The 19,274-nt window shown below is 41.8% G+C and overlaps 1 protein-coding gene across 4 annotated transcripts in view; it reads right to left on the reverse strand.

Moving 5' to 3' along the window:
* Nucleotides 1–19,274, reverse strand: part of QPCT (glutaminyl-peptide cyclotransferase) — a 48,256-nt gene that overhangs the window by 11,150 nt on the left and 17,832 nt on the right. For 3 of the 4 annotated variants that reach the window (XM_087436884.1, XM_087436885.1, XM_087436883.1), the window contains 3 exons: nucleotides 18,066–18,101; nucleotides 8,201–8,347; nucleotides 766–1,044 (listed from right to left, as the gene is read on the reverse strand). In XM_087436884.1, coding sequence (XP_087293010.1) covers nucleotides 766–1,044; nucleotides 8,201–8,275 — 354 coding nt within the window. In that variant the 5' untranslated portion in view covers nucleotides 8,276–8,347; nucleotides 18,066–18,101. Of the gene's footprint in view, nucleotides 1–765; nucleotides 1,045–8,200; nucleotides 8,348–17,168; nucleotides 17,374–18,065; nucleotides 18,102–19,274 lie in introns of those variants that run through there. The other variant, XM_004418134.3, reaches the window with a different exon arrangement.

Consider the following 19,274-nt stretch of genomic DNA (forward strand, 5'->3'; position numbering starts at 1 on the left):
CCCCTTCATAAAGCTCTGAGGGAAAAAAAGACATGTGTTGCCTGTGAACAAAGTTTTTCGTTTTTGCTTTGTTTTGTTTACTTGGTTATGAGTGATATCTGAACAAAATGTCTTCATCTCGCTTAGCTCTTTTTTCCAATACACCTTTAAGAACACAGAGACTGAAATAACATCTGAGAGTCCCAGAAGTGTTTTGAGTTGAAACGTAACAAAAGCCCTGTTATGCTACATAAAATTGAGCTGAGATTCACAGATAATAACAATAATGCATTTCTGCTTCATGCTTTTCATCCTGCTGCGTCTGAATTACCCACTCTCTACTTTGGAACCACTTTGCAGCAACTCCTTCCCCTCAACTCAAGAGCCACCATCTCTCAGATTAGAAAGCTGTGATGTTTCATGGCTATACAAACAAGAAGAAATAAACATAGTTCTCATACACATGCCTGTACCAATCTTCCACCTTCTTCATTTTTTGCAAAGAAATGTTGCATTTAATTTAATGTGTATTCAAAACTAAGAATTCAATTAATGAATTCATTGTCATGTATCTTAGGTTTATTGCTCATGGTTGACATTTCAAATAATGTAATCTTCCAATTAATATTCATTCAACCTCATATCATTTTGCAACAAATTAGTACAAAATGTGCTGAAAGACTACCTTTCTAAATGGCCTTCTCACTCCCCCAAAGATTCTAGAATTCACTCTGAGTTACTGCTAATGTATTTTATCCCAAGAATCTATGAGAAGGAAACAGATACCTTCAAGGAAAGGAGTTGCTTGTCTAAGGCACGGGCAAGTTCCAACATCATGGCGCATGGCACGGCTGAATCAGTGGCTCCCACAAACACCCTGTTGTTCCAATGGGGAAAATACTTGGAGTCATAGTGACAGGCGAGGACCAGGTGTCGTTTAGCAGTGGGATTGAGGGTGCTGATAATATTTGAGAAAGACCGGTATCCATAGGGTGTCTGACTCAAGAAGGTGTCCACTTCCAACACCCAGTCAGCTTGAAGTCTCTGAATTCTCTGCATGATGTGCTGATCAAAATAAAAATCAAAATTTCAGATCTAGACAGTTTTCATTTGTCAACTATGTTTTGAAAATTTTATGTGATGCCTTTCAAGTTAAAAATGCAATACATGCTTACTGTATTAATAGCAAGGATGTTTAAAGGAAAAACTAATCCTCTCCCTCTCCCCTAATCTTCCCCCTGCCAATCAATCCCAACCAATTGTGATTATTACCAATGTTAATAGTCTGATGTATATCTCTCCACACCCTTCTTCTTGTTTATACAAACATATACTAGCATACAAACACATATATTTGGCAGAGGGATACATGTTTTTATAGAAATAGAATCCTACTTTACAGATTACTCTGCCCCCTTGCTCTTCTCACTTAAGAATATATCATGGACATTTCTACATGTCAGGAGATAGAGATCCAGTTCAGTACTTATTCAAGTTCACTTTCAATATTTCTAGGAGGCTAAGAAGGCATGTTTGAGAAATCAGATATACCAAGGCCCTCAGGTCTCAACTTCCACTCTAAGCTCTTTGAGGGCAAGTGCTGCAAATGGTAGCTCTTTTTGTCTCAAGTGCATAACATGTGCCCCAAGTCCAGCAAATATTTCATAATATAGTGAACACTAACAAAAGATACTGAGGCTCACTTGCTAAGGATAAGGTAGAGAGAGTCCCACCACAAGGGGATGGTTGGGGGGTATGTGAGGTCCTGTCCACTCTAAGAATCAATAAGCAACTCTGAACCACAATGACATATCAAGCAGTTTTCCTTCTGCACCCAAAGCAGGTCTAGACCCACTGCAAATGTTGGTAACAAAATAAAAAAGAATCGATTTTTCCATCTCTCCCGGTCACCTTGGGCCTTATGAGTAATATGGTGATTGATAGGTGAAAGCAGCAGATGGAAAAGAAACAGAAGGAAAAGGGACTGAAAGTGTCTTTAAGAATCTAGAATTTGTGGTGTGAGAACTTAGGAGTGAGTTCATTGCTGTTCCATTTACCCTTTCCTATCTTTATTTTCCCTTTGCCTCATTTTCTCACTAGGTTCCATTTATTTTTATTGTGAAATATTATATACATTTTTATAAGTTGCCTTGAAGAATCTTTTTTTTTTTTAATCAAACAACAAACTAACCATCAACATAACCGGCAATTTGTTCCACAATTAACATCCAGTGGGGATGGACCTTGAGGTGATAAACAAAAGTAACTTATAATAACTGGAAAAGAATGGAAGATTTTTCCCGCCAAGGAAATGCAAGATTTTCTAGCCCAGCCAAGTCTTGTGTGGCCTGCTCTAACTAATGTGACATGACACGTAGGCAGGGGCCTTGGAAACACTGTGGCAGGAAGCTTCCAGGAAGAGGAGAACTAAACCAGAGGGAGGACAGTGATTCTACAGTCAATGCTGCAAAAGCCAAATAAACCCATGATTCCCCAGCTATTCACTCCTTGCTTTCTGCAGTGAGGTGGACCTTGGCCTAAATAGCATGTATACTCAGTATCTTCCCTTTCCTATTACAAGTTTACCAGTTGTCTTTTCATATAATAAAAAGAAATGTTTATAACCTTTTTGAAATCATCATTCTTATTTCACTTATTTTGTTAACCTCCACAATTCTTAGGACTGGGCATGGCTCACAGTAGGCTATCATTAAATATGTGCTGATTGTAACTAATAAGTTATTCTCAGTGAGAATATATAAAATTACACGATATAGAACATTAGTAGTTTGAACAGAGAGAAATCACAGTTCATCTAAGATAAGCTTTTCACAGAATATGAAAATAAGTTATCCCCAGACTTTGGGGAATGGAAATTTTTCCATAAAAGGGGTCATCTAAAAAAAAAATCATACAGTCCAGAACATCTGGTATCCAGATGATGAACAGCTCCATAAACTGTCTTCAGCACTAATAGCAGCCCGTGTGCTTACAAAGTGAATTGGCATTTTAAAAATATATCTGTTAGCTTTACTGAGCTGAAACCTCACACACAAACTCATTTTTCAACTACTAACCAGGTCTTGGCCATAATTTCTGATATCTATGTTGACACTAAAATCCACAAAAGCATCAACAAATGCCCCAAAAAGAGTTCTCCCTGAAGTACCCTTTTTTATTTAGTATAAATGTTTTTTATTTATCTTAGCTACTCATTTCTTTATAAACATTCAAACTGGCTGCATAATCTAATTAGGTCGCCAATGTCCCTTGTTGATGTGCTCTTGGCTTTCAGGCTTAATCTGTAAGTTCCCACCACAATTCTCTAGGGTAGATTCCAAAAACTACTGCTCTTCTCCCTAGAATGCCCTACGCAGGGAGTGCTTGGCTGTGGGAGGGAGTCTAAAGCAGCTGTGCTTCCCTGATCCAGGTAGCAAAAGCCTGGGCCCACCAGGGATGCTAAAATGCAGTTTAGAATACAGACTCTCTTTTGGATTATAATACATCTTTTTTGTGTATGTGTGTTAGGAAGATTCACTCTGAGCTAACATCTATTGCCAATCTTCCTCTTTTTTTTGCTTGAGGAAGATTGTCCCTGAGCTAATATCTGTGCCAATCTTCCTCTATTTTGTGTGTGGGTCACCACCACAGCATGGCTGATGAGTGAAGTAGGTCTGTGCCCGGGGTTTTGAACCCACGCCCCCAGGCCATTGAAGCAGAGCACACTGGACTTAACCACTACACGATGGGGCCAGCCTCTATTTTTTAAAGTGGGAAAGGAAGAAAAAAAGAGGGAGAGAGATGGATAGATGGAGACAGAGAGAGATGAAGACAGAGATAGGTCGAGATTGAGTAGAGAAAAAAAGAAAAAGGTACAGAGATAGAGGTGGAGACAAGGAGAGAAACAGACAGAGAGACAGAGAGTGAGAGAGGGAGAGAGAAAAATAAAGGTAAATATGACATTCCATTTAGCTGCAGGGGAAGGCCCAGGGGATTTTAGGTTAACGTTAGTGAATGATCCTGGGTGTAATTTAATTAAACTTAAATTCTCATTTCCAGGCTCTGAGAATCAATGACATTAGTAGACCAGATTTGTTTGGAAGAGGCAGATTCCACAGTAGCTGCACCAAGTCTGCAAACACAACATTGTCAGGATCCCACCACTAGAGACTTCAGGTACCTCTTCCTTCTTGGATGTGCCACGTATTAGCCTCTTGGGCTCCCAGCTGAGGGCTCTCCATCAGGGCCTTCCACTCGGGGATACACACACCCTTCACTGAAGTAGCCCAGCTTCAGCTTCTCAGATGCTCTGTGCATCGATAGGGGATTTTAACCCTCAAGTTTCTAGGCTGCTTCTGTTAGACAAAGTTTCTGGCTTGCTCCTTAGTGAGACTTTATCATCCTAATTTTTTAATTTATTTTTTATTCCTATCTCAGATAAAAATCACTGAAATATCCCAAAATTCCATGCCTTCAAATTATTTATTTGACAAATAAATTATCTCCTCAAATAAATATATTCTAAAAATCCAATAGGCATCTTTAGGTTCATTGATCAGAGATAATAAAAATGCAGACCAAGAGATATTGTTCCCATATTATTCTCTGAAAGAGAATCCATAGCAATGCATATCTTTATTGATAACTGCAAAACTTAATTCAATAACCAATTTTAATAATTTTATTTATTTATTTTTCCCCCAAAGCCCCAGCAGATAGTTGTATGTCATAGTTGCACATCCCTCTAGTTGCTGTATGTGGGATGCAGCCCCAGCATGGCCGGAGAAGTGGCGCGTCGGTGCGCACCCGGGATCCGAACCCGGGCCGCCAGCAGCGGAGTGCACGCACTTAACCACTAAGCCACGGGGCCGGCCCTCAATAACCAATTTTATATCAAGTCCACATTTTTTTAGATTTGAGAGTCTTCAGACTCTAGTTACAATCCCAATACTCTATAAATTATAAAAAATCTGATGTAGTGCTCAAAAAGGCCTCAGGAAAAAAATTTTCCACCATTCTTTTTTAAACTTAATTCTGAGTGAAAGGTACTAATCTTACTCAAATTAAGGCCATGAGTCTAGCTTCCTCATAATAACTCAAGTGTCATCTACCTCATCTTCAAGAGTGGAAATCCTTTATCTTCCACAGCTTAGGGTACAGCTCTCTCAAAAATTCACGGTGCTTTTCTTCTCAAAAAATTATAGGGGCTGGATGAGTGGCGTAACGGTTAAGTTCGCGCTTTCTGCTTTGGCAGCCCAGGATTCGCAGGTTCGAATCCTGGGTGCAGACCTACACATGCTCATCAAGCCATGCTGTGGCGGTGACCCACATACAAAATAGAGGAAGATGTTAGCTCAGGGACAAGCTTCCTCAAGCAAAGAAAAAACAAAAGAGGAAAATTGGCAACAGATGTTAGTTCAGGGCCAATCTTCCTCACACAAAAAAAAAATTATAAAATTGAATCTCTTAAGTGAGATTTCTAACACAACCATCCTGTTAGGATTACTGCCATGTCAGTCAGACCATGCACAGGCAGTCCAGCAGTAGTTCTCAACACATTCCAAAATACCGTCAATAAATTTCTCATTTGCCCCCACTCCCATATGACATGGAAAATGTTATTATGGGTTCAGTAACACTTTTCAATGAATATGTATTTTTTAATCACACAGCATCTATGTATATTATTTATGCTATACATTCCTTTTTGTTGTTTTTTTTTTAACAGTTTTATTTATTTGTGTATTTATTTTTGTGAGGAAGTTCAGCCCTGAGCTAACATCCATGCTAATCCTCCTCTTTTTGCTGAGGAAGACCGGCTCTGAGCTAACATCTATTGCCAATCCTCCTCCTTTTTTTTCTTCCCCAAAGCCCCAGTAGATAGTTGTATGTCATAGTTGCACATCCTTCTAGTTGCTGTATGTGGGGTGCGGCCTCAGCATGGCCGGAGAAGCGGTGCGTCGGTGCGCGCCCGGGATCCGAACCCCGGGCCGCCAGTAGCGGAGCTCGTGCACTTAACCGCTAAGCCACGGGGCCGGTATGCTATACATTCTATTGAAGCTAAATAAAGATCCAATAGCAATACTGTGTTTATGGACTTCTAGAGCCCACAGGGAAGGAACCTCAGGTCTGAAGCATGCATATGTGTTTATGGGTATATATGGCTTTCTGATCAAATGGTATGGGGAAATGAAAAGTGTTCAGCTGAGTGTATTAGAGACCTAGATTTTTTCTAATGAGGAACTGAGGATTTTGGAAAGCCCCAGTAGGTACTCTGCTCTTCTTTTAAGAAAATGCTCAGGAGATGAGGCCCACGGAATATTGTTGAAATGAATGGTATGTCTCTCACTCTCCAACTCGGGCATGAGAAGATCCAGAGCTGGAGACATCTGTGAGCATACACTACAGAGCTGGTTCCTCCCAGCCACCGCTTTCCAGTGACAGGATGGAAAGGTCAAGCTGATTTGGGTCCAGATTCTGGCTTCATCACTACTGTGTGTATAACCTTGAACAAGTTAATTCATATACCTAAATCTCAGGTCTTTTTTAATCTGTAGCACTGAGATAACAATAGTACCGACATGGTAGCATTGCTGTGAGGTCTGAATGAGATGATCCATGCAAAGAACTCCATAAAATGCCTGACCTAAAAACACTGCTCAATGAAAGTCAGCCATCATCATTATTATTCCTTGCTCTGCCTAAAGGTTAGTAAGAACTAAAGTGCTCTTTGGATCTCCACCATTTAATTCCTTACGAGAAGCAGGAGCTGTTTGGATGGAAGACAAGAGGCTAATGGGGTGACAGACAACGGCTGCCCCTCTGTTAGACTTGAGGGGCAGAAGCCATATACTTGACAGAAAGGAAGACCCCAACAGCTGTGCCGCTGGGCCTTGCAGGCTTCACCCTGTCACAGCAGTGGAGTGCCAAGGTCTTTGCCTGAGGAGTTAGGCAGATGGAGTACTCTCAGAGTTAGATATGAGGGGCCAGTCTCTCCCCACTCCTTCTCACGTTGCCCCGTGAAATGGGGCTAGTTTTTAAAAAAACAGTCATTCAGAGGTGAAGTTTCATATTGCATAAGACGGACACTAAGGAGGCAAAGAGACATTCAAGACATAGCCCAGCTTATGGCTTAATCTTCCCTCGATGGCAGTATCTTTCAAACTGCAGTGGTAAAATCAGTGGGTCTTCAAATCAGTGTAGTGGGTCAAGATCAGCATTTAAAAAAAAAAAAAAACCTAGTAGAATAGAATTTACAATATCAGAGTAAATTGCAGGTAATAAGAGTGAGAATTTTTTTCAGGAAATTTTTGTGTCAGTTAAATCTATCTTTTTCTACATATCACTCAATCTTTTATTTTTTTACATTTATGTAAATTTAACATAAAATACACACACTCAAACTTATTCATAACCGAATAAGAAAGAAATATAGCAATCAAATCCATGTTTTTGCAGCTCGTCAGCCTTTTATAGCTGGTATTTATAACTACATTTTTTCATTATCCATTTCATAGTTCCTTTGTTCTCAGCAAACTTCTCAGCTGGTTGTGGTTCTTTACCTGGTTGAATGATCCTAATCTTCATTCCTGAAGGGTCAGGGCCCTCAGTAGTCATGCCTGGATTGGTTTCTTGTGGTTTTCCATTGATTTTATTATTTTTTTTAATCCTTATGTTTGTGTGTATAAAGTGTAAAATGCATATATTTTTTACCATGGATCAGAGTCAGAAGTTTGAAAAGCACTGCAATGGACAAAGTAGCTTATTACTGACCTTGACTCTCTCTCCAGGGAGAATACAATTTCCCAAAGGGAATGAAGGCCTGATAGGAAAGTAACTCACTCTTGGCCCAGAACTGCCAAGCAAGGACTGTCGAAGGCTGTTAATGCTGCGTGTTTATAGAGTCCAAGAAAACTTGGTCGGCTGCCTGGGGGTGTGTTATAGAAATGATCAAGAGTTGAGTACTTAGTACTCTGTCTGCTGTAGTACCCCAGACAGAGATTTCACACATATATTGAGTTAGATTAACATATATCACTTAATTCAGAGCAGACGTTTATTCTCAGTTGTTTGCTTTTCTTGGTTGCTTATTTTGGTGAATAACAAGATGAGATGACAGATCTGAATGTTAGACAACTCAGAACTTTGGGCAGAATACTATCTCTCATGTGAAAGCAAAGGACTACTCAACAACCCTTAGGTTTGTGTGCTGTGTTCTCACCTGGCGAGCAGCATAGCTTCCGGGGGATCCGGGATATCGCTCTATCAGCAACGGTCGTAAGTCATTTTGCCACATTTCAGAAATACTGGTGCCTTCTGCGACTTTCCGAAGAGAGGATGAATTCAAAATGGCTGGTTGGTGATAATTCTGAGGATTAAATAACATTATTTACCTGGCTATTGTTTCATAATATGTTTAAGACTTACCCTGAGACATTTGCAATTGAAAAATATTTGCTTTGAACCTCAAAATAAAGGGATAGCTCTTATGTCATACAAGGTACATTAAACAACTCAACTTTAAAATTGGTCCCTTAGATCTAGAAAGTTAAACTAATTGTTTTGGCAGCTTATTTTAAAAACAAAATTAACATAAATCTTTGAACCCGAAAATTAATATTTAACACATTTCCTGTGTAACTTTTTTTGTGTGTGTGTGAGGAAGATCGGCCCTGAGCTAACATCTGCCAATCCCCCTTTTTTTTTGCTGAGGAAGACTGGCCGTGGGCTAACATCCGTGCCCATCTTCCTCCACTTTATCTGAGTTGCCACCACAGCCTGGCTTGCCAAGCAGTGCGTCAGTGCGCGCCAGGGTTCGAAACCCATGAACCCCGGGCAGCTGCAGCAGAGTGCAAATACTTAACCACTTGCGCCAGCAGGCCAGCCCCTCCTGTGTAACTTTTAATGATTTTTGGTACAATTGCTTTGTAAAACTAAGGTTCAAAAATACCAATTTTGGATATCTTGTTCTTAAGAAAACCCAACACTTAAAAAACTACAGGCAACAAGACGACATACTTTGTTGGCATAATTGCTTTATAAAAGGCAGTGTGGTGTTACAGAATAAGCACTGTCTTGGGGTCAGAGAAGCTGGATTCAAAGCTGCTGACTGCCATTTATAGGTTGTGTGACCTTGGGCAATTCCCTTAACTTCTCATTTCCCTCAAAAAAACGAATAAAGGAATTTGAGCTAGATCCGCACTGTCCAATATGGTAGCCACTAGCCACATCTGACTCTTAAGCTCTTAAAATGTAGCTAGTGGAATTGAGATGTGCTTTAAGTGTAATACACACACTAGATTAATAATTTTTATAGTGATTACATGTTGAAATGATAATTTTTGATGTTACAGAAAATATATTAAAATTAATTTCACTTATTGCTTTTTACTTTTTTAATGTAGCTATAAGAAAATTTAAAATTACATATGTGCTTCTCATTATGTATTTCTATTGAACAGCTCTAACCTAGATGTTTGTTGCAATTCCTTTCACCCACAGCTTGATGATTCTATAACCCACTAAATAGTACACTTTGTATCTTCATTTAAAATTATTTTAGTATTCTATTCATGCTCAAACTCTTAAGTACACTTATATATTATTAAGTAAACCTTAACTTAAACAGCTAAGTAAATATAACATTCAACATTTTGTATATTACTTTACACATGCTGTATTTTCTTATGATACTAGTAATGATGAACTATTCATTGATGACAGGTTTATCAAGCACTCAGTGACGGAATGCGTTACTCCTCCCCACAAGGAAGAGAGTGGTTGATCAGATGATTTCTTCCCTAAGGGGAGTGATGAAGGTAACTTAAGGATATTAAGTTTTTTGGAATGCAAAACAGAAATTGGAGGAACCTTGTCTATTTTACAGTTCTTTCCAGGACCAGTGTCTGTTGAATACATCTAATTAGTCACATAAGTACTTTCACGCCATAAGAAACACTCCATGTGGCTGGTGAGAAACTTTGGAATTAGAGAATGCTTATTGCCTAACTACTTATACTTATCTACACTTTGATATGTCTCAGCGTTACTCTCTGGTGTTATCATGCAAAGAGCATGGGCTGTGGGTTCAGACAGACCCTCTCTTTTTTTTTTTTTTTTAAAGATTTTATTTATTCATTTTTTTCCCCCCAAAGCCCCAGTAGATAGTTGTATGTCGTAGGTTCACATCCTTCTAGTTGCTGTACGCGGGACTCGGCCTCGGGTTGGACGGAGATGTGGTGCCTCGGGGCGCGCCCGGGATCCGAACCCGGGCTGCCAGCATCAGAGCGCGTGCCTCGGGGCGCGCCCGGGATCCGAACCCGGGCTGCCAGCATCAGAGCGCGTGCACTTAACCGCTAAGCCACGGAGCCGGCCCTCAGACAGACCCTCTCAATTCAGCCCCACACCACTTACTAGCTGTCACTCTGACAAGATTACTTAACCTCATTGAGGCTCCATTTCCTCATCTCTAAAATGGAGGTAATAACACCTAGTGCCCAGGGTAACTATAATGAAGTGAGCTAATACGTGTAAACTCCCATAGTAAATATTCACTAAGTTGTAGTTCTATTACGTTCTATCAAACACGAAAGAGACATAGAATTGAGAGCTGGAAAGGCCACTTAGACATGACCTAGTCCACCCTCTTTGATTTATGTCGGTTCATAGAAACCAGCTGATTTTCCCAAGTTTGTAGGAGAGTGACGGGTAAGTCCATGAAAAGATCCCGGTTCCGTGGATTCCCAATCCCGCACTAGTTCTGCTCTGCCTCTCTGCTTCATCTATGCACTTCCAGTTTACTCCCGAATGTTGATGCCGTGCCTGAACATCTTAAGGTTTGTGTTTGTTTTCTTGTAATACATTTTTAAATATATTTCCTTAATAAATTTGTCACTGCAGCCTTTAAATTCCTTGGTACCTCCAGGATCTCAGTCCTCACATTAACTCTCAAAGAGCACTTTGAGAGGAAAGCTGAGGCTAAAAGACAAAACAATAGAAATATAAGAAGGGAAAAGAAGAAAATGGAGGCAAGAAGTCAGAAGACTTACATGGTTAATTATTGCTTAACTCCGCCGACAAGAGCTTGTCTGGTCTCTCCTGCCTCACAAGCCCATGCAGGGCCACTTGTCCCAGCTCACCATGCTTCAGTCACCCTGGCATCCTTCCAGGCCCTAAAGCAATGTGAGGCTCTGCCTTGTTGGGCATTTGCATCTGCAATGCCTTCTAGCTTGAAGGCTTTTCTCTTCCTCTTCACCTAGCTAACTCCTACTCATTTCATGTTGTAACTTGGAGGCCACTTCCTGTGTATTTACTTGCTTAGTGTCTGATTTCATATAGGATGTCAGCTCCATGAGGACAGGAACTCTCTTATTTTCCACTCTCTCCCCAGGGCCACACAGTGCCCAGGTCATACTGAACACTCAATAAATATTGGGTGAATTAATCAAATAACGAATCAACAGATGAACTATCTTTCTAAAACTATCTTTACATAATAATAAAGTAAAATGGGCATTTTTGTCATCATAAATATCAAATCAGTTAAATGCACTAGCAATTATAAAGACAGGAGAGACAGAGGACTACGTGCTGCAAAGGGCCAGGAAGTGCTGTGGTTCAACGGTGGTGGTCTTTGCTCTTTTTGAATTTCTGATAGTCGATGCTTATGATGATTTAGTTGCATTGGCCCAGGGCAGTCACTGTGATAATCAAGAACTGTTGTGTCAGGAAGGTTGTTTGACCAGTGACTCTTTTTCTATTTACTGTCCATCACTCCATCCCAGAGCCTAGCTGGTCGCTGTGGATGAGGTCCTTCACTTCATGCCCACAGTGAAAGGAAATCAAGCTCATGTTTAAATGTGCAATTTATGGAGGCTTGAAAGAGTTCTTAAGAGATTTAAGAAAAAACAGGAACAAAATAAATAACCCTCCAGTGTCTCTAGCTGTAACAGACACTGTGGATGAAACATAGTTGACAAACAGCACCAAAAAATGCTTAATGCATGGATAAAGGGTAAATTCAGCTGACAGGCCGACTAATGCTCTTGAATACAGAGACTGACATGTGTTGCTACTCAATCTCCTGGGCTCAACCATTTAATTAACATACTTCAGTAAAGAGCCCTCTCTCTCCCAGCTTCCCTGGGAGTAAAGATGCCCCTGTGAAATCACGGAGAGAAAAGCCTCCCAGTCACTAAAGGACAGAGAGGGAGAAACAACCGCACTCAGTTAATTACTTAAGCCTTTCTATTCATTAGGTTGACTTTTCCAACCTAATGGCATCTGTTCAATTTTTATGGAGACTTACTCTCAGAGATCAATGAACATAAAAATCTATGTGGAGATGAGAGGAAGGAGCAGGAGGAGAAACCTAGAAAGACAGCGTGGTTGGGCATGAGGAAAGTAAATGAGGCAAAAACTGTGTTGGGCCCAATGTTAAGTGCAAACCCTAATTATTCTAGATTTATTTCAGTTAAAATGCACGTAGACAAGTTTCTATTGGTACAGGCATTCTCAGAGGAATGAGTCTCTATTACAGCCCCTGCCTTGTCTTTTCATCCAGACAGAAAGGACAATAAGTCTGCTTTGGGTGACAAGAATCTTTCAGCTAAAAACGTGTGAACCAGATATCCTGAAGCATCTCATCTAGGCTAATCACGTGGTGCCAGGCCAAAGAGGGGTTTAATTACATAATTTGTAGAGCTGGCTCAGCTTGTGGAGGGATTTGAGGTCCCAAACCATTGACTTAAAGGGGGATCATTACAGAAGTGCAGCCAGTTCAATTCCAGTTTCCATCCCATATAAGCATCTCCCAGACAGCACTCAGATTAACACCTGTGTCTATCTCCAAATTCAACCCAGCCAGCATTTACTGAACTCCTTCTGTGTATCAGATGCCACTGACACTACGAATGCAGTTGTGGAAGAGTTGGGAACTGAATAAGATAAAGTTCTGTCCTCTTTCAATGCAAGCAGCCCTCTATCTAAAAGCAAAGCAGTGCAGGCTTTGAACACAACAATGTAGGGTCAAGTCCCAGCTCCCTCACTTACTGGCTGTGCCTAGGAAAAGTTTCCTTATCTGTAAAATGGATGTCACAGTACTTACCTGCCAGATGGTAAAAACTCAGAAATGGCACATTTTGTCCTTCTTCCCCTACCAACACCCAGCCTACCACTCACCTCTCTGTCCCTGCCTTGGAGTCTCCATCGCTGCTTCCATAAGAATCGTGGTGGGTGGAGGGGTGGATGGCTAAGGACTTTTAGAACTGTGGAAGAGGGAAACCCTAGGGACTTTTAGAATACATGTGGCTCCAGGGGCAGAATGTGAAATGCTGAAGAGAGCAGTAACCATTTGCCGGAACTGACCCTGGAAGAGGACTCCTAGGTGAGGCCAACTCTCCTGTATGTGGTTCCTCTATGTGACTTGAATTTTTCTACTTCACCTTTGTTATAATAAAGGAAAATTCTACCATTAAAATACATTGAGTCTCAGCTTTATGATAGAGAAAGTTTGGAAACAACTTAAATATCAACAATAAAGGGACAGTAAAATTACGGAATGATGATGATTTTGCAATCATTAAATGATGCTTTCAATGAATTTTATTGGCTCAAGGAAATACTCATACTATTAATCAACATAGCAAGATATAAAACTGTATATACAGCACAATCTCTAGTATGAAATAAACATTCATGTGTTTATTTTAAAAATAAATAATTAACCATTATGGAGCATTTACTATATGCCAGCCACTGTGCCAAGGGCTTTACAGGGATAGCTCATTCAATTCTCATAAAAACCTGTGAGATTGGTATAATTATTATTCATCTCTATAAATATAAATACACACATACACATATATACGTTTATATATAAAGAGAGAGAGAACGAAAACATCAAATTTATTTAGAAATAAAAACACCAAAATGGTTAATAGCAATTATATCTGAATGTGGAATTATGGGTGAATGACAGTTTTCTTTTTAGTATACTTTTCTCTATTTTTCTAGGTTTCTAAAATGAGCACATGTTAACTTCATAATTGAGAGACTTCAATAGAAGCCATACTTTTTAATGTATTGGAGCTAATAGCTTCCTTTTTAAAAACATATGAAGCCCTCTTAAAAGCCCTCAGTCATTCACACCTAAGGGAGGACTGATTTAACGAGACTCCTTTTAACAGCTGATTGGCAATGCTGTACCAAAGGAACGAGTTTGTACTAAAGGAACAGGATTAGGAGTCAAGGAGGCAGGGGGCAGGATTCAGAGAAGTAATTTTGGAATATGGATCAACCCCCAGAATAATGACCTTTAAGCTCTACGAGGGAGATCAGAGAAAGGGGAAATAGGGAATGAGAGAAGGGAAGGTTCCAAAAATGACCTACCTATTTTGGAATTCCATTTAAGATCCACCTGGACCCAGAAAGGGGAAGTAAGCTCTTCCTCTGGCCCTTCAACCCTCCCCCACAGCCCCACACTCCTTCACTACCTGGACACTGTTCCCTGCACCACCAGCCAGGACTCATCTGCCGTGAAGAAGAGAGTGGAGGAGGAAAGGAAAGATGAGGGCTTTTCAGTTTGCTGATGTAATCGTGGTCAAGTTTCCTCATCTATAAATTGGGGAAAAACGTACCCTCCTCATAGGGGCACTGTGAGGTTCCTGTGAGATGGTTATATATGATACCTGGTACCCAGATGCCAATGCTCCTTAATATACACCTGTGGGCCCACCTGCCAATCTAACAACTTATACTATTGCTTCTGTGGAAAAGTTGTTTGCAAGTTTCAAATGACCAAATCACAATCTTCTGAACACAATCATAAACTAACATAAAAAACAGTTGAACTGTTTTTACATATTAAATGCCACTAGAAGAGACACATATTTATTTCAAAGCAAAGAAAATGGATTTCAAAATCAATGCTTTCCAGGGCCGGCCCGGTGGTGTAGCAGTTAAGTTCATGTGCTCTGCTTCGGGAGCCCGGGGTTGGCCGGGTCGGATCCTGGGCTCGGACCTACACACCGCTTATCAAGACTTGCTGAGGTGGTGTCCCACATAGAGCAACTAGACGGATGTATGACTATGACATACAACTAGCTACTGGGGCTTTGGGGAGAAAAAAGGAAAAAAAAGAGGAAGATTGGCAACAGATGTTAGCTCAGGGCCAATCTTTCTCAAAAAAAAAAAAAAATCAATGCTTTCTTTACCACACCTCACCTTTTGGCAGACCAGTGTACCAACGGCACACCTCATATGATTAAAATGTTAAATGCCATATAGAATATGAAGGCATTTATTTTAGTGTGGACTAATTCATTTCCCAGGCTGCAAAGTGTACTGGCCACCTGGAAGACTTTACGAAGTCCTATGGAACAAGGGAGGAGAGGATCAGAGGTCAGAAATTGTCATGGCTGATTTTGTCATTTGCTTACACCATTTGAAAGCATCCAGTTTCCCAAGAGAATAGTGACTAGAAGCTTCTTAAAATAAATATAAAAGAGATGTGTACTTTAAAAGACATTCTCAAAAGTTAAATTCTCATTGGTTTAAAACATTTTTAGAATCCAGCACCTTCTCCCACCCACAAATACATCCTGCCTACAAATGATCCTTCGGAGCAGCTCATTCAAACAGTTCTCATCTCACTCATTCCCATCCGTTTAGATGTACCATTTGGCATGGTTCCCATTCTGCTTCTTAATGCTCGGTTCCCAATTTCTGACCAGAAAGGTATCCACCTCGAAGTGAAGGAGAGGATTTAAGTATGTATGTAACTCAGTGTTGACCAATGGATGTTATTCCTACTGAACCCCCATAGGAAGCTGTTTTTCTTATAATGAAGTTATTATTGAGTTGACCTCCTTCATCCCCACCAGGTTGCCTGTGGCTGGTGATCTCCATGTTTAAGTGGGGGCATGCTGTGGCCCCCGGAATGGTGAAGCTAATTAAGCATAACCCAGAGAACTGAAGTGGGCTATTCATAAACACATAGGTGTGGCTGGGTGAGAGCCAGGTTGGGAGCCAACACAAGGCCTGTAGATTCACTAGAGTGCCCTGTGTTTCAAACGTGTGAGTAAATACAGGCATAATGTAAGCATTTAAAAGATCTGTTCAACAACACTGTCAGAATTTATAACCCCTTACTTTGCTGCTTTTCTTAGTATCTTTAAAAGCATACCATTTTACTCCAATACCATTAATATTTGCATAAGTCCCTAGCAATTTCATGATTTCAAAATTGTTACACAAGAAAGGGAAATAATCGTGAACCTATTTCCTTCATACACAGGAAACTTGCAAATCACTTTTATCCTAAGTTCCTTATACGAAATTTTCGCGTACAACTAGATACATTGCTCTGACAATTGCGTTTTACTCTCTTTTAAGAAAAAAAATTATTTTAAAGATTTATTTATTTATTTTCACCCCAAAGCCCCAGTAGATAGTTGTATGTCATAGTTGCACAGCTTTCTAGTTGCCGTATGTGGGACGCGGCCTCAGCGTAGCCAGAGAAGCGGTGCGTCGGTGTGCGCCCGGGATCCGAACCCGGGCCACCAGCATCAGAGAGCACGCACTTAACCAGTAAGCCACAGGGCCGGCCCAAAAAAATTATTTTAAAATAAAGCGGGTCTCCAGTTAAGCTCCCTCGTTCAGAGCTGCTCCGCTTAAAAATCTAAAATAGACATACAATAACATGTCCATCCAGAGACTGCACGGAAACTTCAACGTGCCGAGGGCGTCCTTGGATGCAGCTGTGGGGGAGCCACGGGCACACCCCCGGCGCGCCCCGCACCCTGGCGGCCGCGGAGCGCGGAGACCGCTGGCCTCGCGGGTCCCGAGTGGGCGGAGGCGCGGCGATGAGCCCTCGCCTCCCTGCTGGGCGGCCGCCAGCAAGACACACTTCCTGTGCCTATCAGTACCCACATCAGACCACAGCGGAGGGGAGGCCGGTGACATCACTCAGCTCCCGTGGCGTCTCCAAAGCAGCCCCGAGGCCAGCGAGGCATCCTGGCAAGGACGCAGAGCCGCATTCCTCCGGGCACCCGATTCGGGCACGGCTGCCTGGACCAGGGATCGCGGCTCTGCCCCGCCTCCCACCCTGCCTAGGTGCGGCTCACCCGGCCCGGGGTCCCCGCACCCGGCAAGAGCTGCCCAGGTACAATCACGCAGCAGCAGCCCCTCACCTTCTCCTGGGTCCATGCTGCGGCGCCCCGACTGATCCCCAGGGCTGCCGGGGACAGGGCGGCCAGCAGCAGCAGCAGGTGGAGGGTGCCCACGACGCACCGGTCCCCGCCGCCTGCCATCTCTCCGAAGCTGTCTAGGAGCCGGTTCCTCGGGCTGCCGGCGGTCACGAGCCCGGGAACGCGCGTCCTTAGCCTTCCCCCTTCTCCACCCTTGGGTCGACTGCGCCCGCCTCCCCATCGCCTCCCTGTCGCCTCCCCGCTGCGCTACGCAGGCTGAAGCCGCAGCTCTCCTCCCCTGGGCTGTCCTGGGAGGCACAGCTTCCGAATCCAAGGGAACAGAGACGGCCACTTCCTTGTCTTGGAGAGGAAGAAAGGAAGGAAGGAAGAGACATGGAAGAGGCATTTTTATGATCTCCAAAGCCATAACTGGGGATAGAGAGGCGTGGGAGGGTTCATCAGACCCTGTGGGGTTATGAAGTGTTTTCCCACAGTTCTATACGAAAGGATGGACAGGGAATCGACATTTACTGAACACTTCTGCACCAGCCATTGTCCTAGGTGCTTTTTTGATATTCCTTCATTGAATCTTCATAACCGCATGAAGTAGATATTAATCCCATTTTACAGATGAGGAAACTAAGACTCCCCCTGCGCAAAGCCTGAACTGGAACTCTCAAAGTATTTCCTTTATAACAGCCCATCATACCTTTTCTCTTTTTTCTCACAAATAATTACCTTGCCTTATAGGAGACAGACTATCATATTCCCAAATTGAGAAGTATAGTTGAAGTAATCATCTGAAATCAATGAGATCTAAAATGTTCACAGTGGCTCCTTAGGCAGTCATCTTCTCCAACACATACCCCTCAAAGGAAAAGCTAAACACATTGTACTTACTTTGTAACATCAAAGATCACTGTTATAGAGATAATCCTAGAAAAAAAAAAAAAGAATATCTCAATTTTGTCTGTTAGTTTCTAGTCTAAATTGTCAGGACAATTACTTTGCCGTCCTCTTTTTCTTCCACAGTGAGGATCAGGGCGTGGCAGAGAGCAAAGGTCTGAAGGTAATGGAGACAGCCAGAAGGTTCACCCACTCTATCTTCTTAGGCTTGGCTATAAGAGTGAGTTTAAAAAGAGAGGGCTGGTCTGGGAATACACTGTTCTGCCCTCCTCTGGAGCTACCGGGGAAGACAGGATGGAAATGTCTACTTTCCTGATGTTCAAAACTGCTAATCATATTCATGTCTGAGAGTTTTGAATGACAATTTATATCTTCAGGCTTAACCAAAATTAAATAGCTTCTTTATTATATTCAGACCACTTCAGAACCTTCTATTGGTACAATATTCAGAACAAAACCACTATCACACCTTTCAACATATTTCCTCTCTTGCTGCTTAGGCCAACATTGAAATAGTGGGTTTCCTGAGTGGCTGGGTAAGAAATAACCTAATTGTTTTTCTTACCTTATTACCTTTTTATTTTTCCACAGTATGATTCCTATAAGAAAGGGAAGGTGGAAATAGCAAACCTATATGAAACAAAATGTTAAAGATAATATCATGCTAAACATAAGCAATTCAAAATAAGAAATAGGGAAACACTTGAGTTAAAATGTTAACATATAATTTGATGGTGATTTTCTATTCCCTAGAGTTCTCCAATTCTGGTTACATTTAATTCAATAAGATGCTGTTGCAGTTTGGGATCTATAGGAAGCAGAACCTGAGACAGAGTTTAGCATGCAGGATGTGTATTGGGGAGTGCCCTTGGGACAAACCCCTGAGAGAGGGAGATGGAGGAACAGGGCGAGGCAGAGGGAAAAGTTAGCAGGGAAATCCCCCTACCCCAACAGCCTCACCCAATCCCACCGGGAGCCCTGGAGCTGAAATCGCCTGTCAGTTGTCCCATAGTGAGCCACAATGGCTGGGCCCCACCTCAATGGGGTGACTTCCTGCAAGCAGCTCTCTGCAGCCAAAGGAGCTAACAGCCAGAGCTGTCTGCCAACGGCACGCCAACAGCTGGAGCGCAAGACCTTCCCTGAAGGATCTGATCAGTGCATCTCTGTATCCACAACAAATGCATCCATATGATGTATCTCATA

Source organism: Ceratotherium simum, chromosome 11 (genome assembly GCF_057802395.1).
Source record: "Ceratotherium simum simum isolate JZ-2026a chromosome 11, ASM5780239v1, whole genome shotgun sequence".
Lineage (NCBI taxonomy): Eukaryota > Metazoa > Chordata > Mammalia > Perissodactyla > Rhinocerotidae > Ceratotherium > Ceratotherium simum.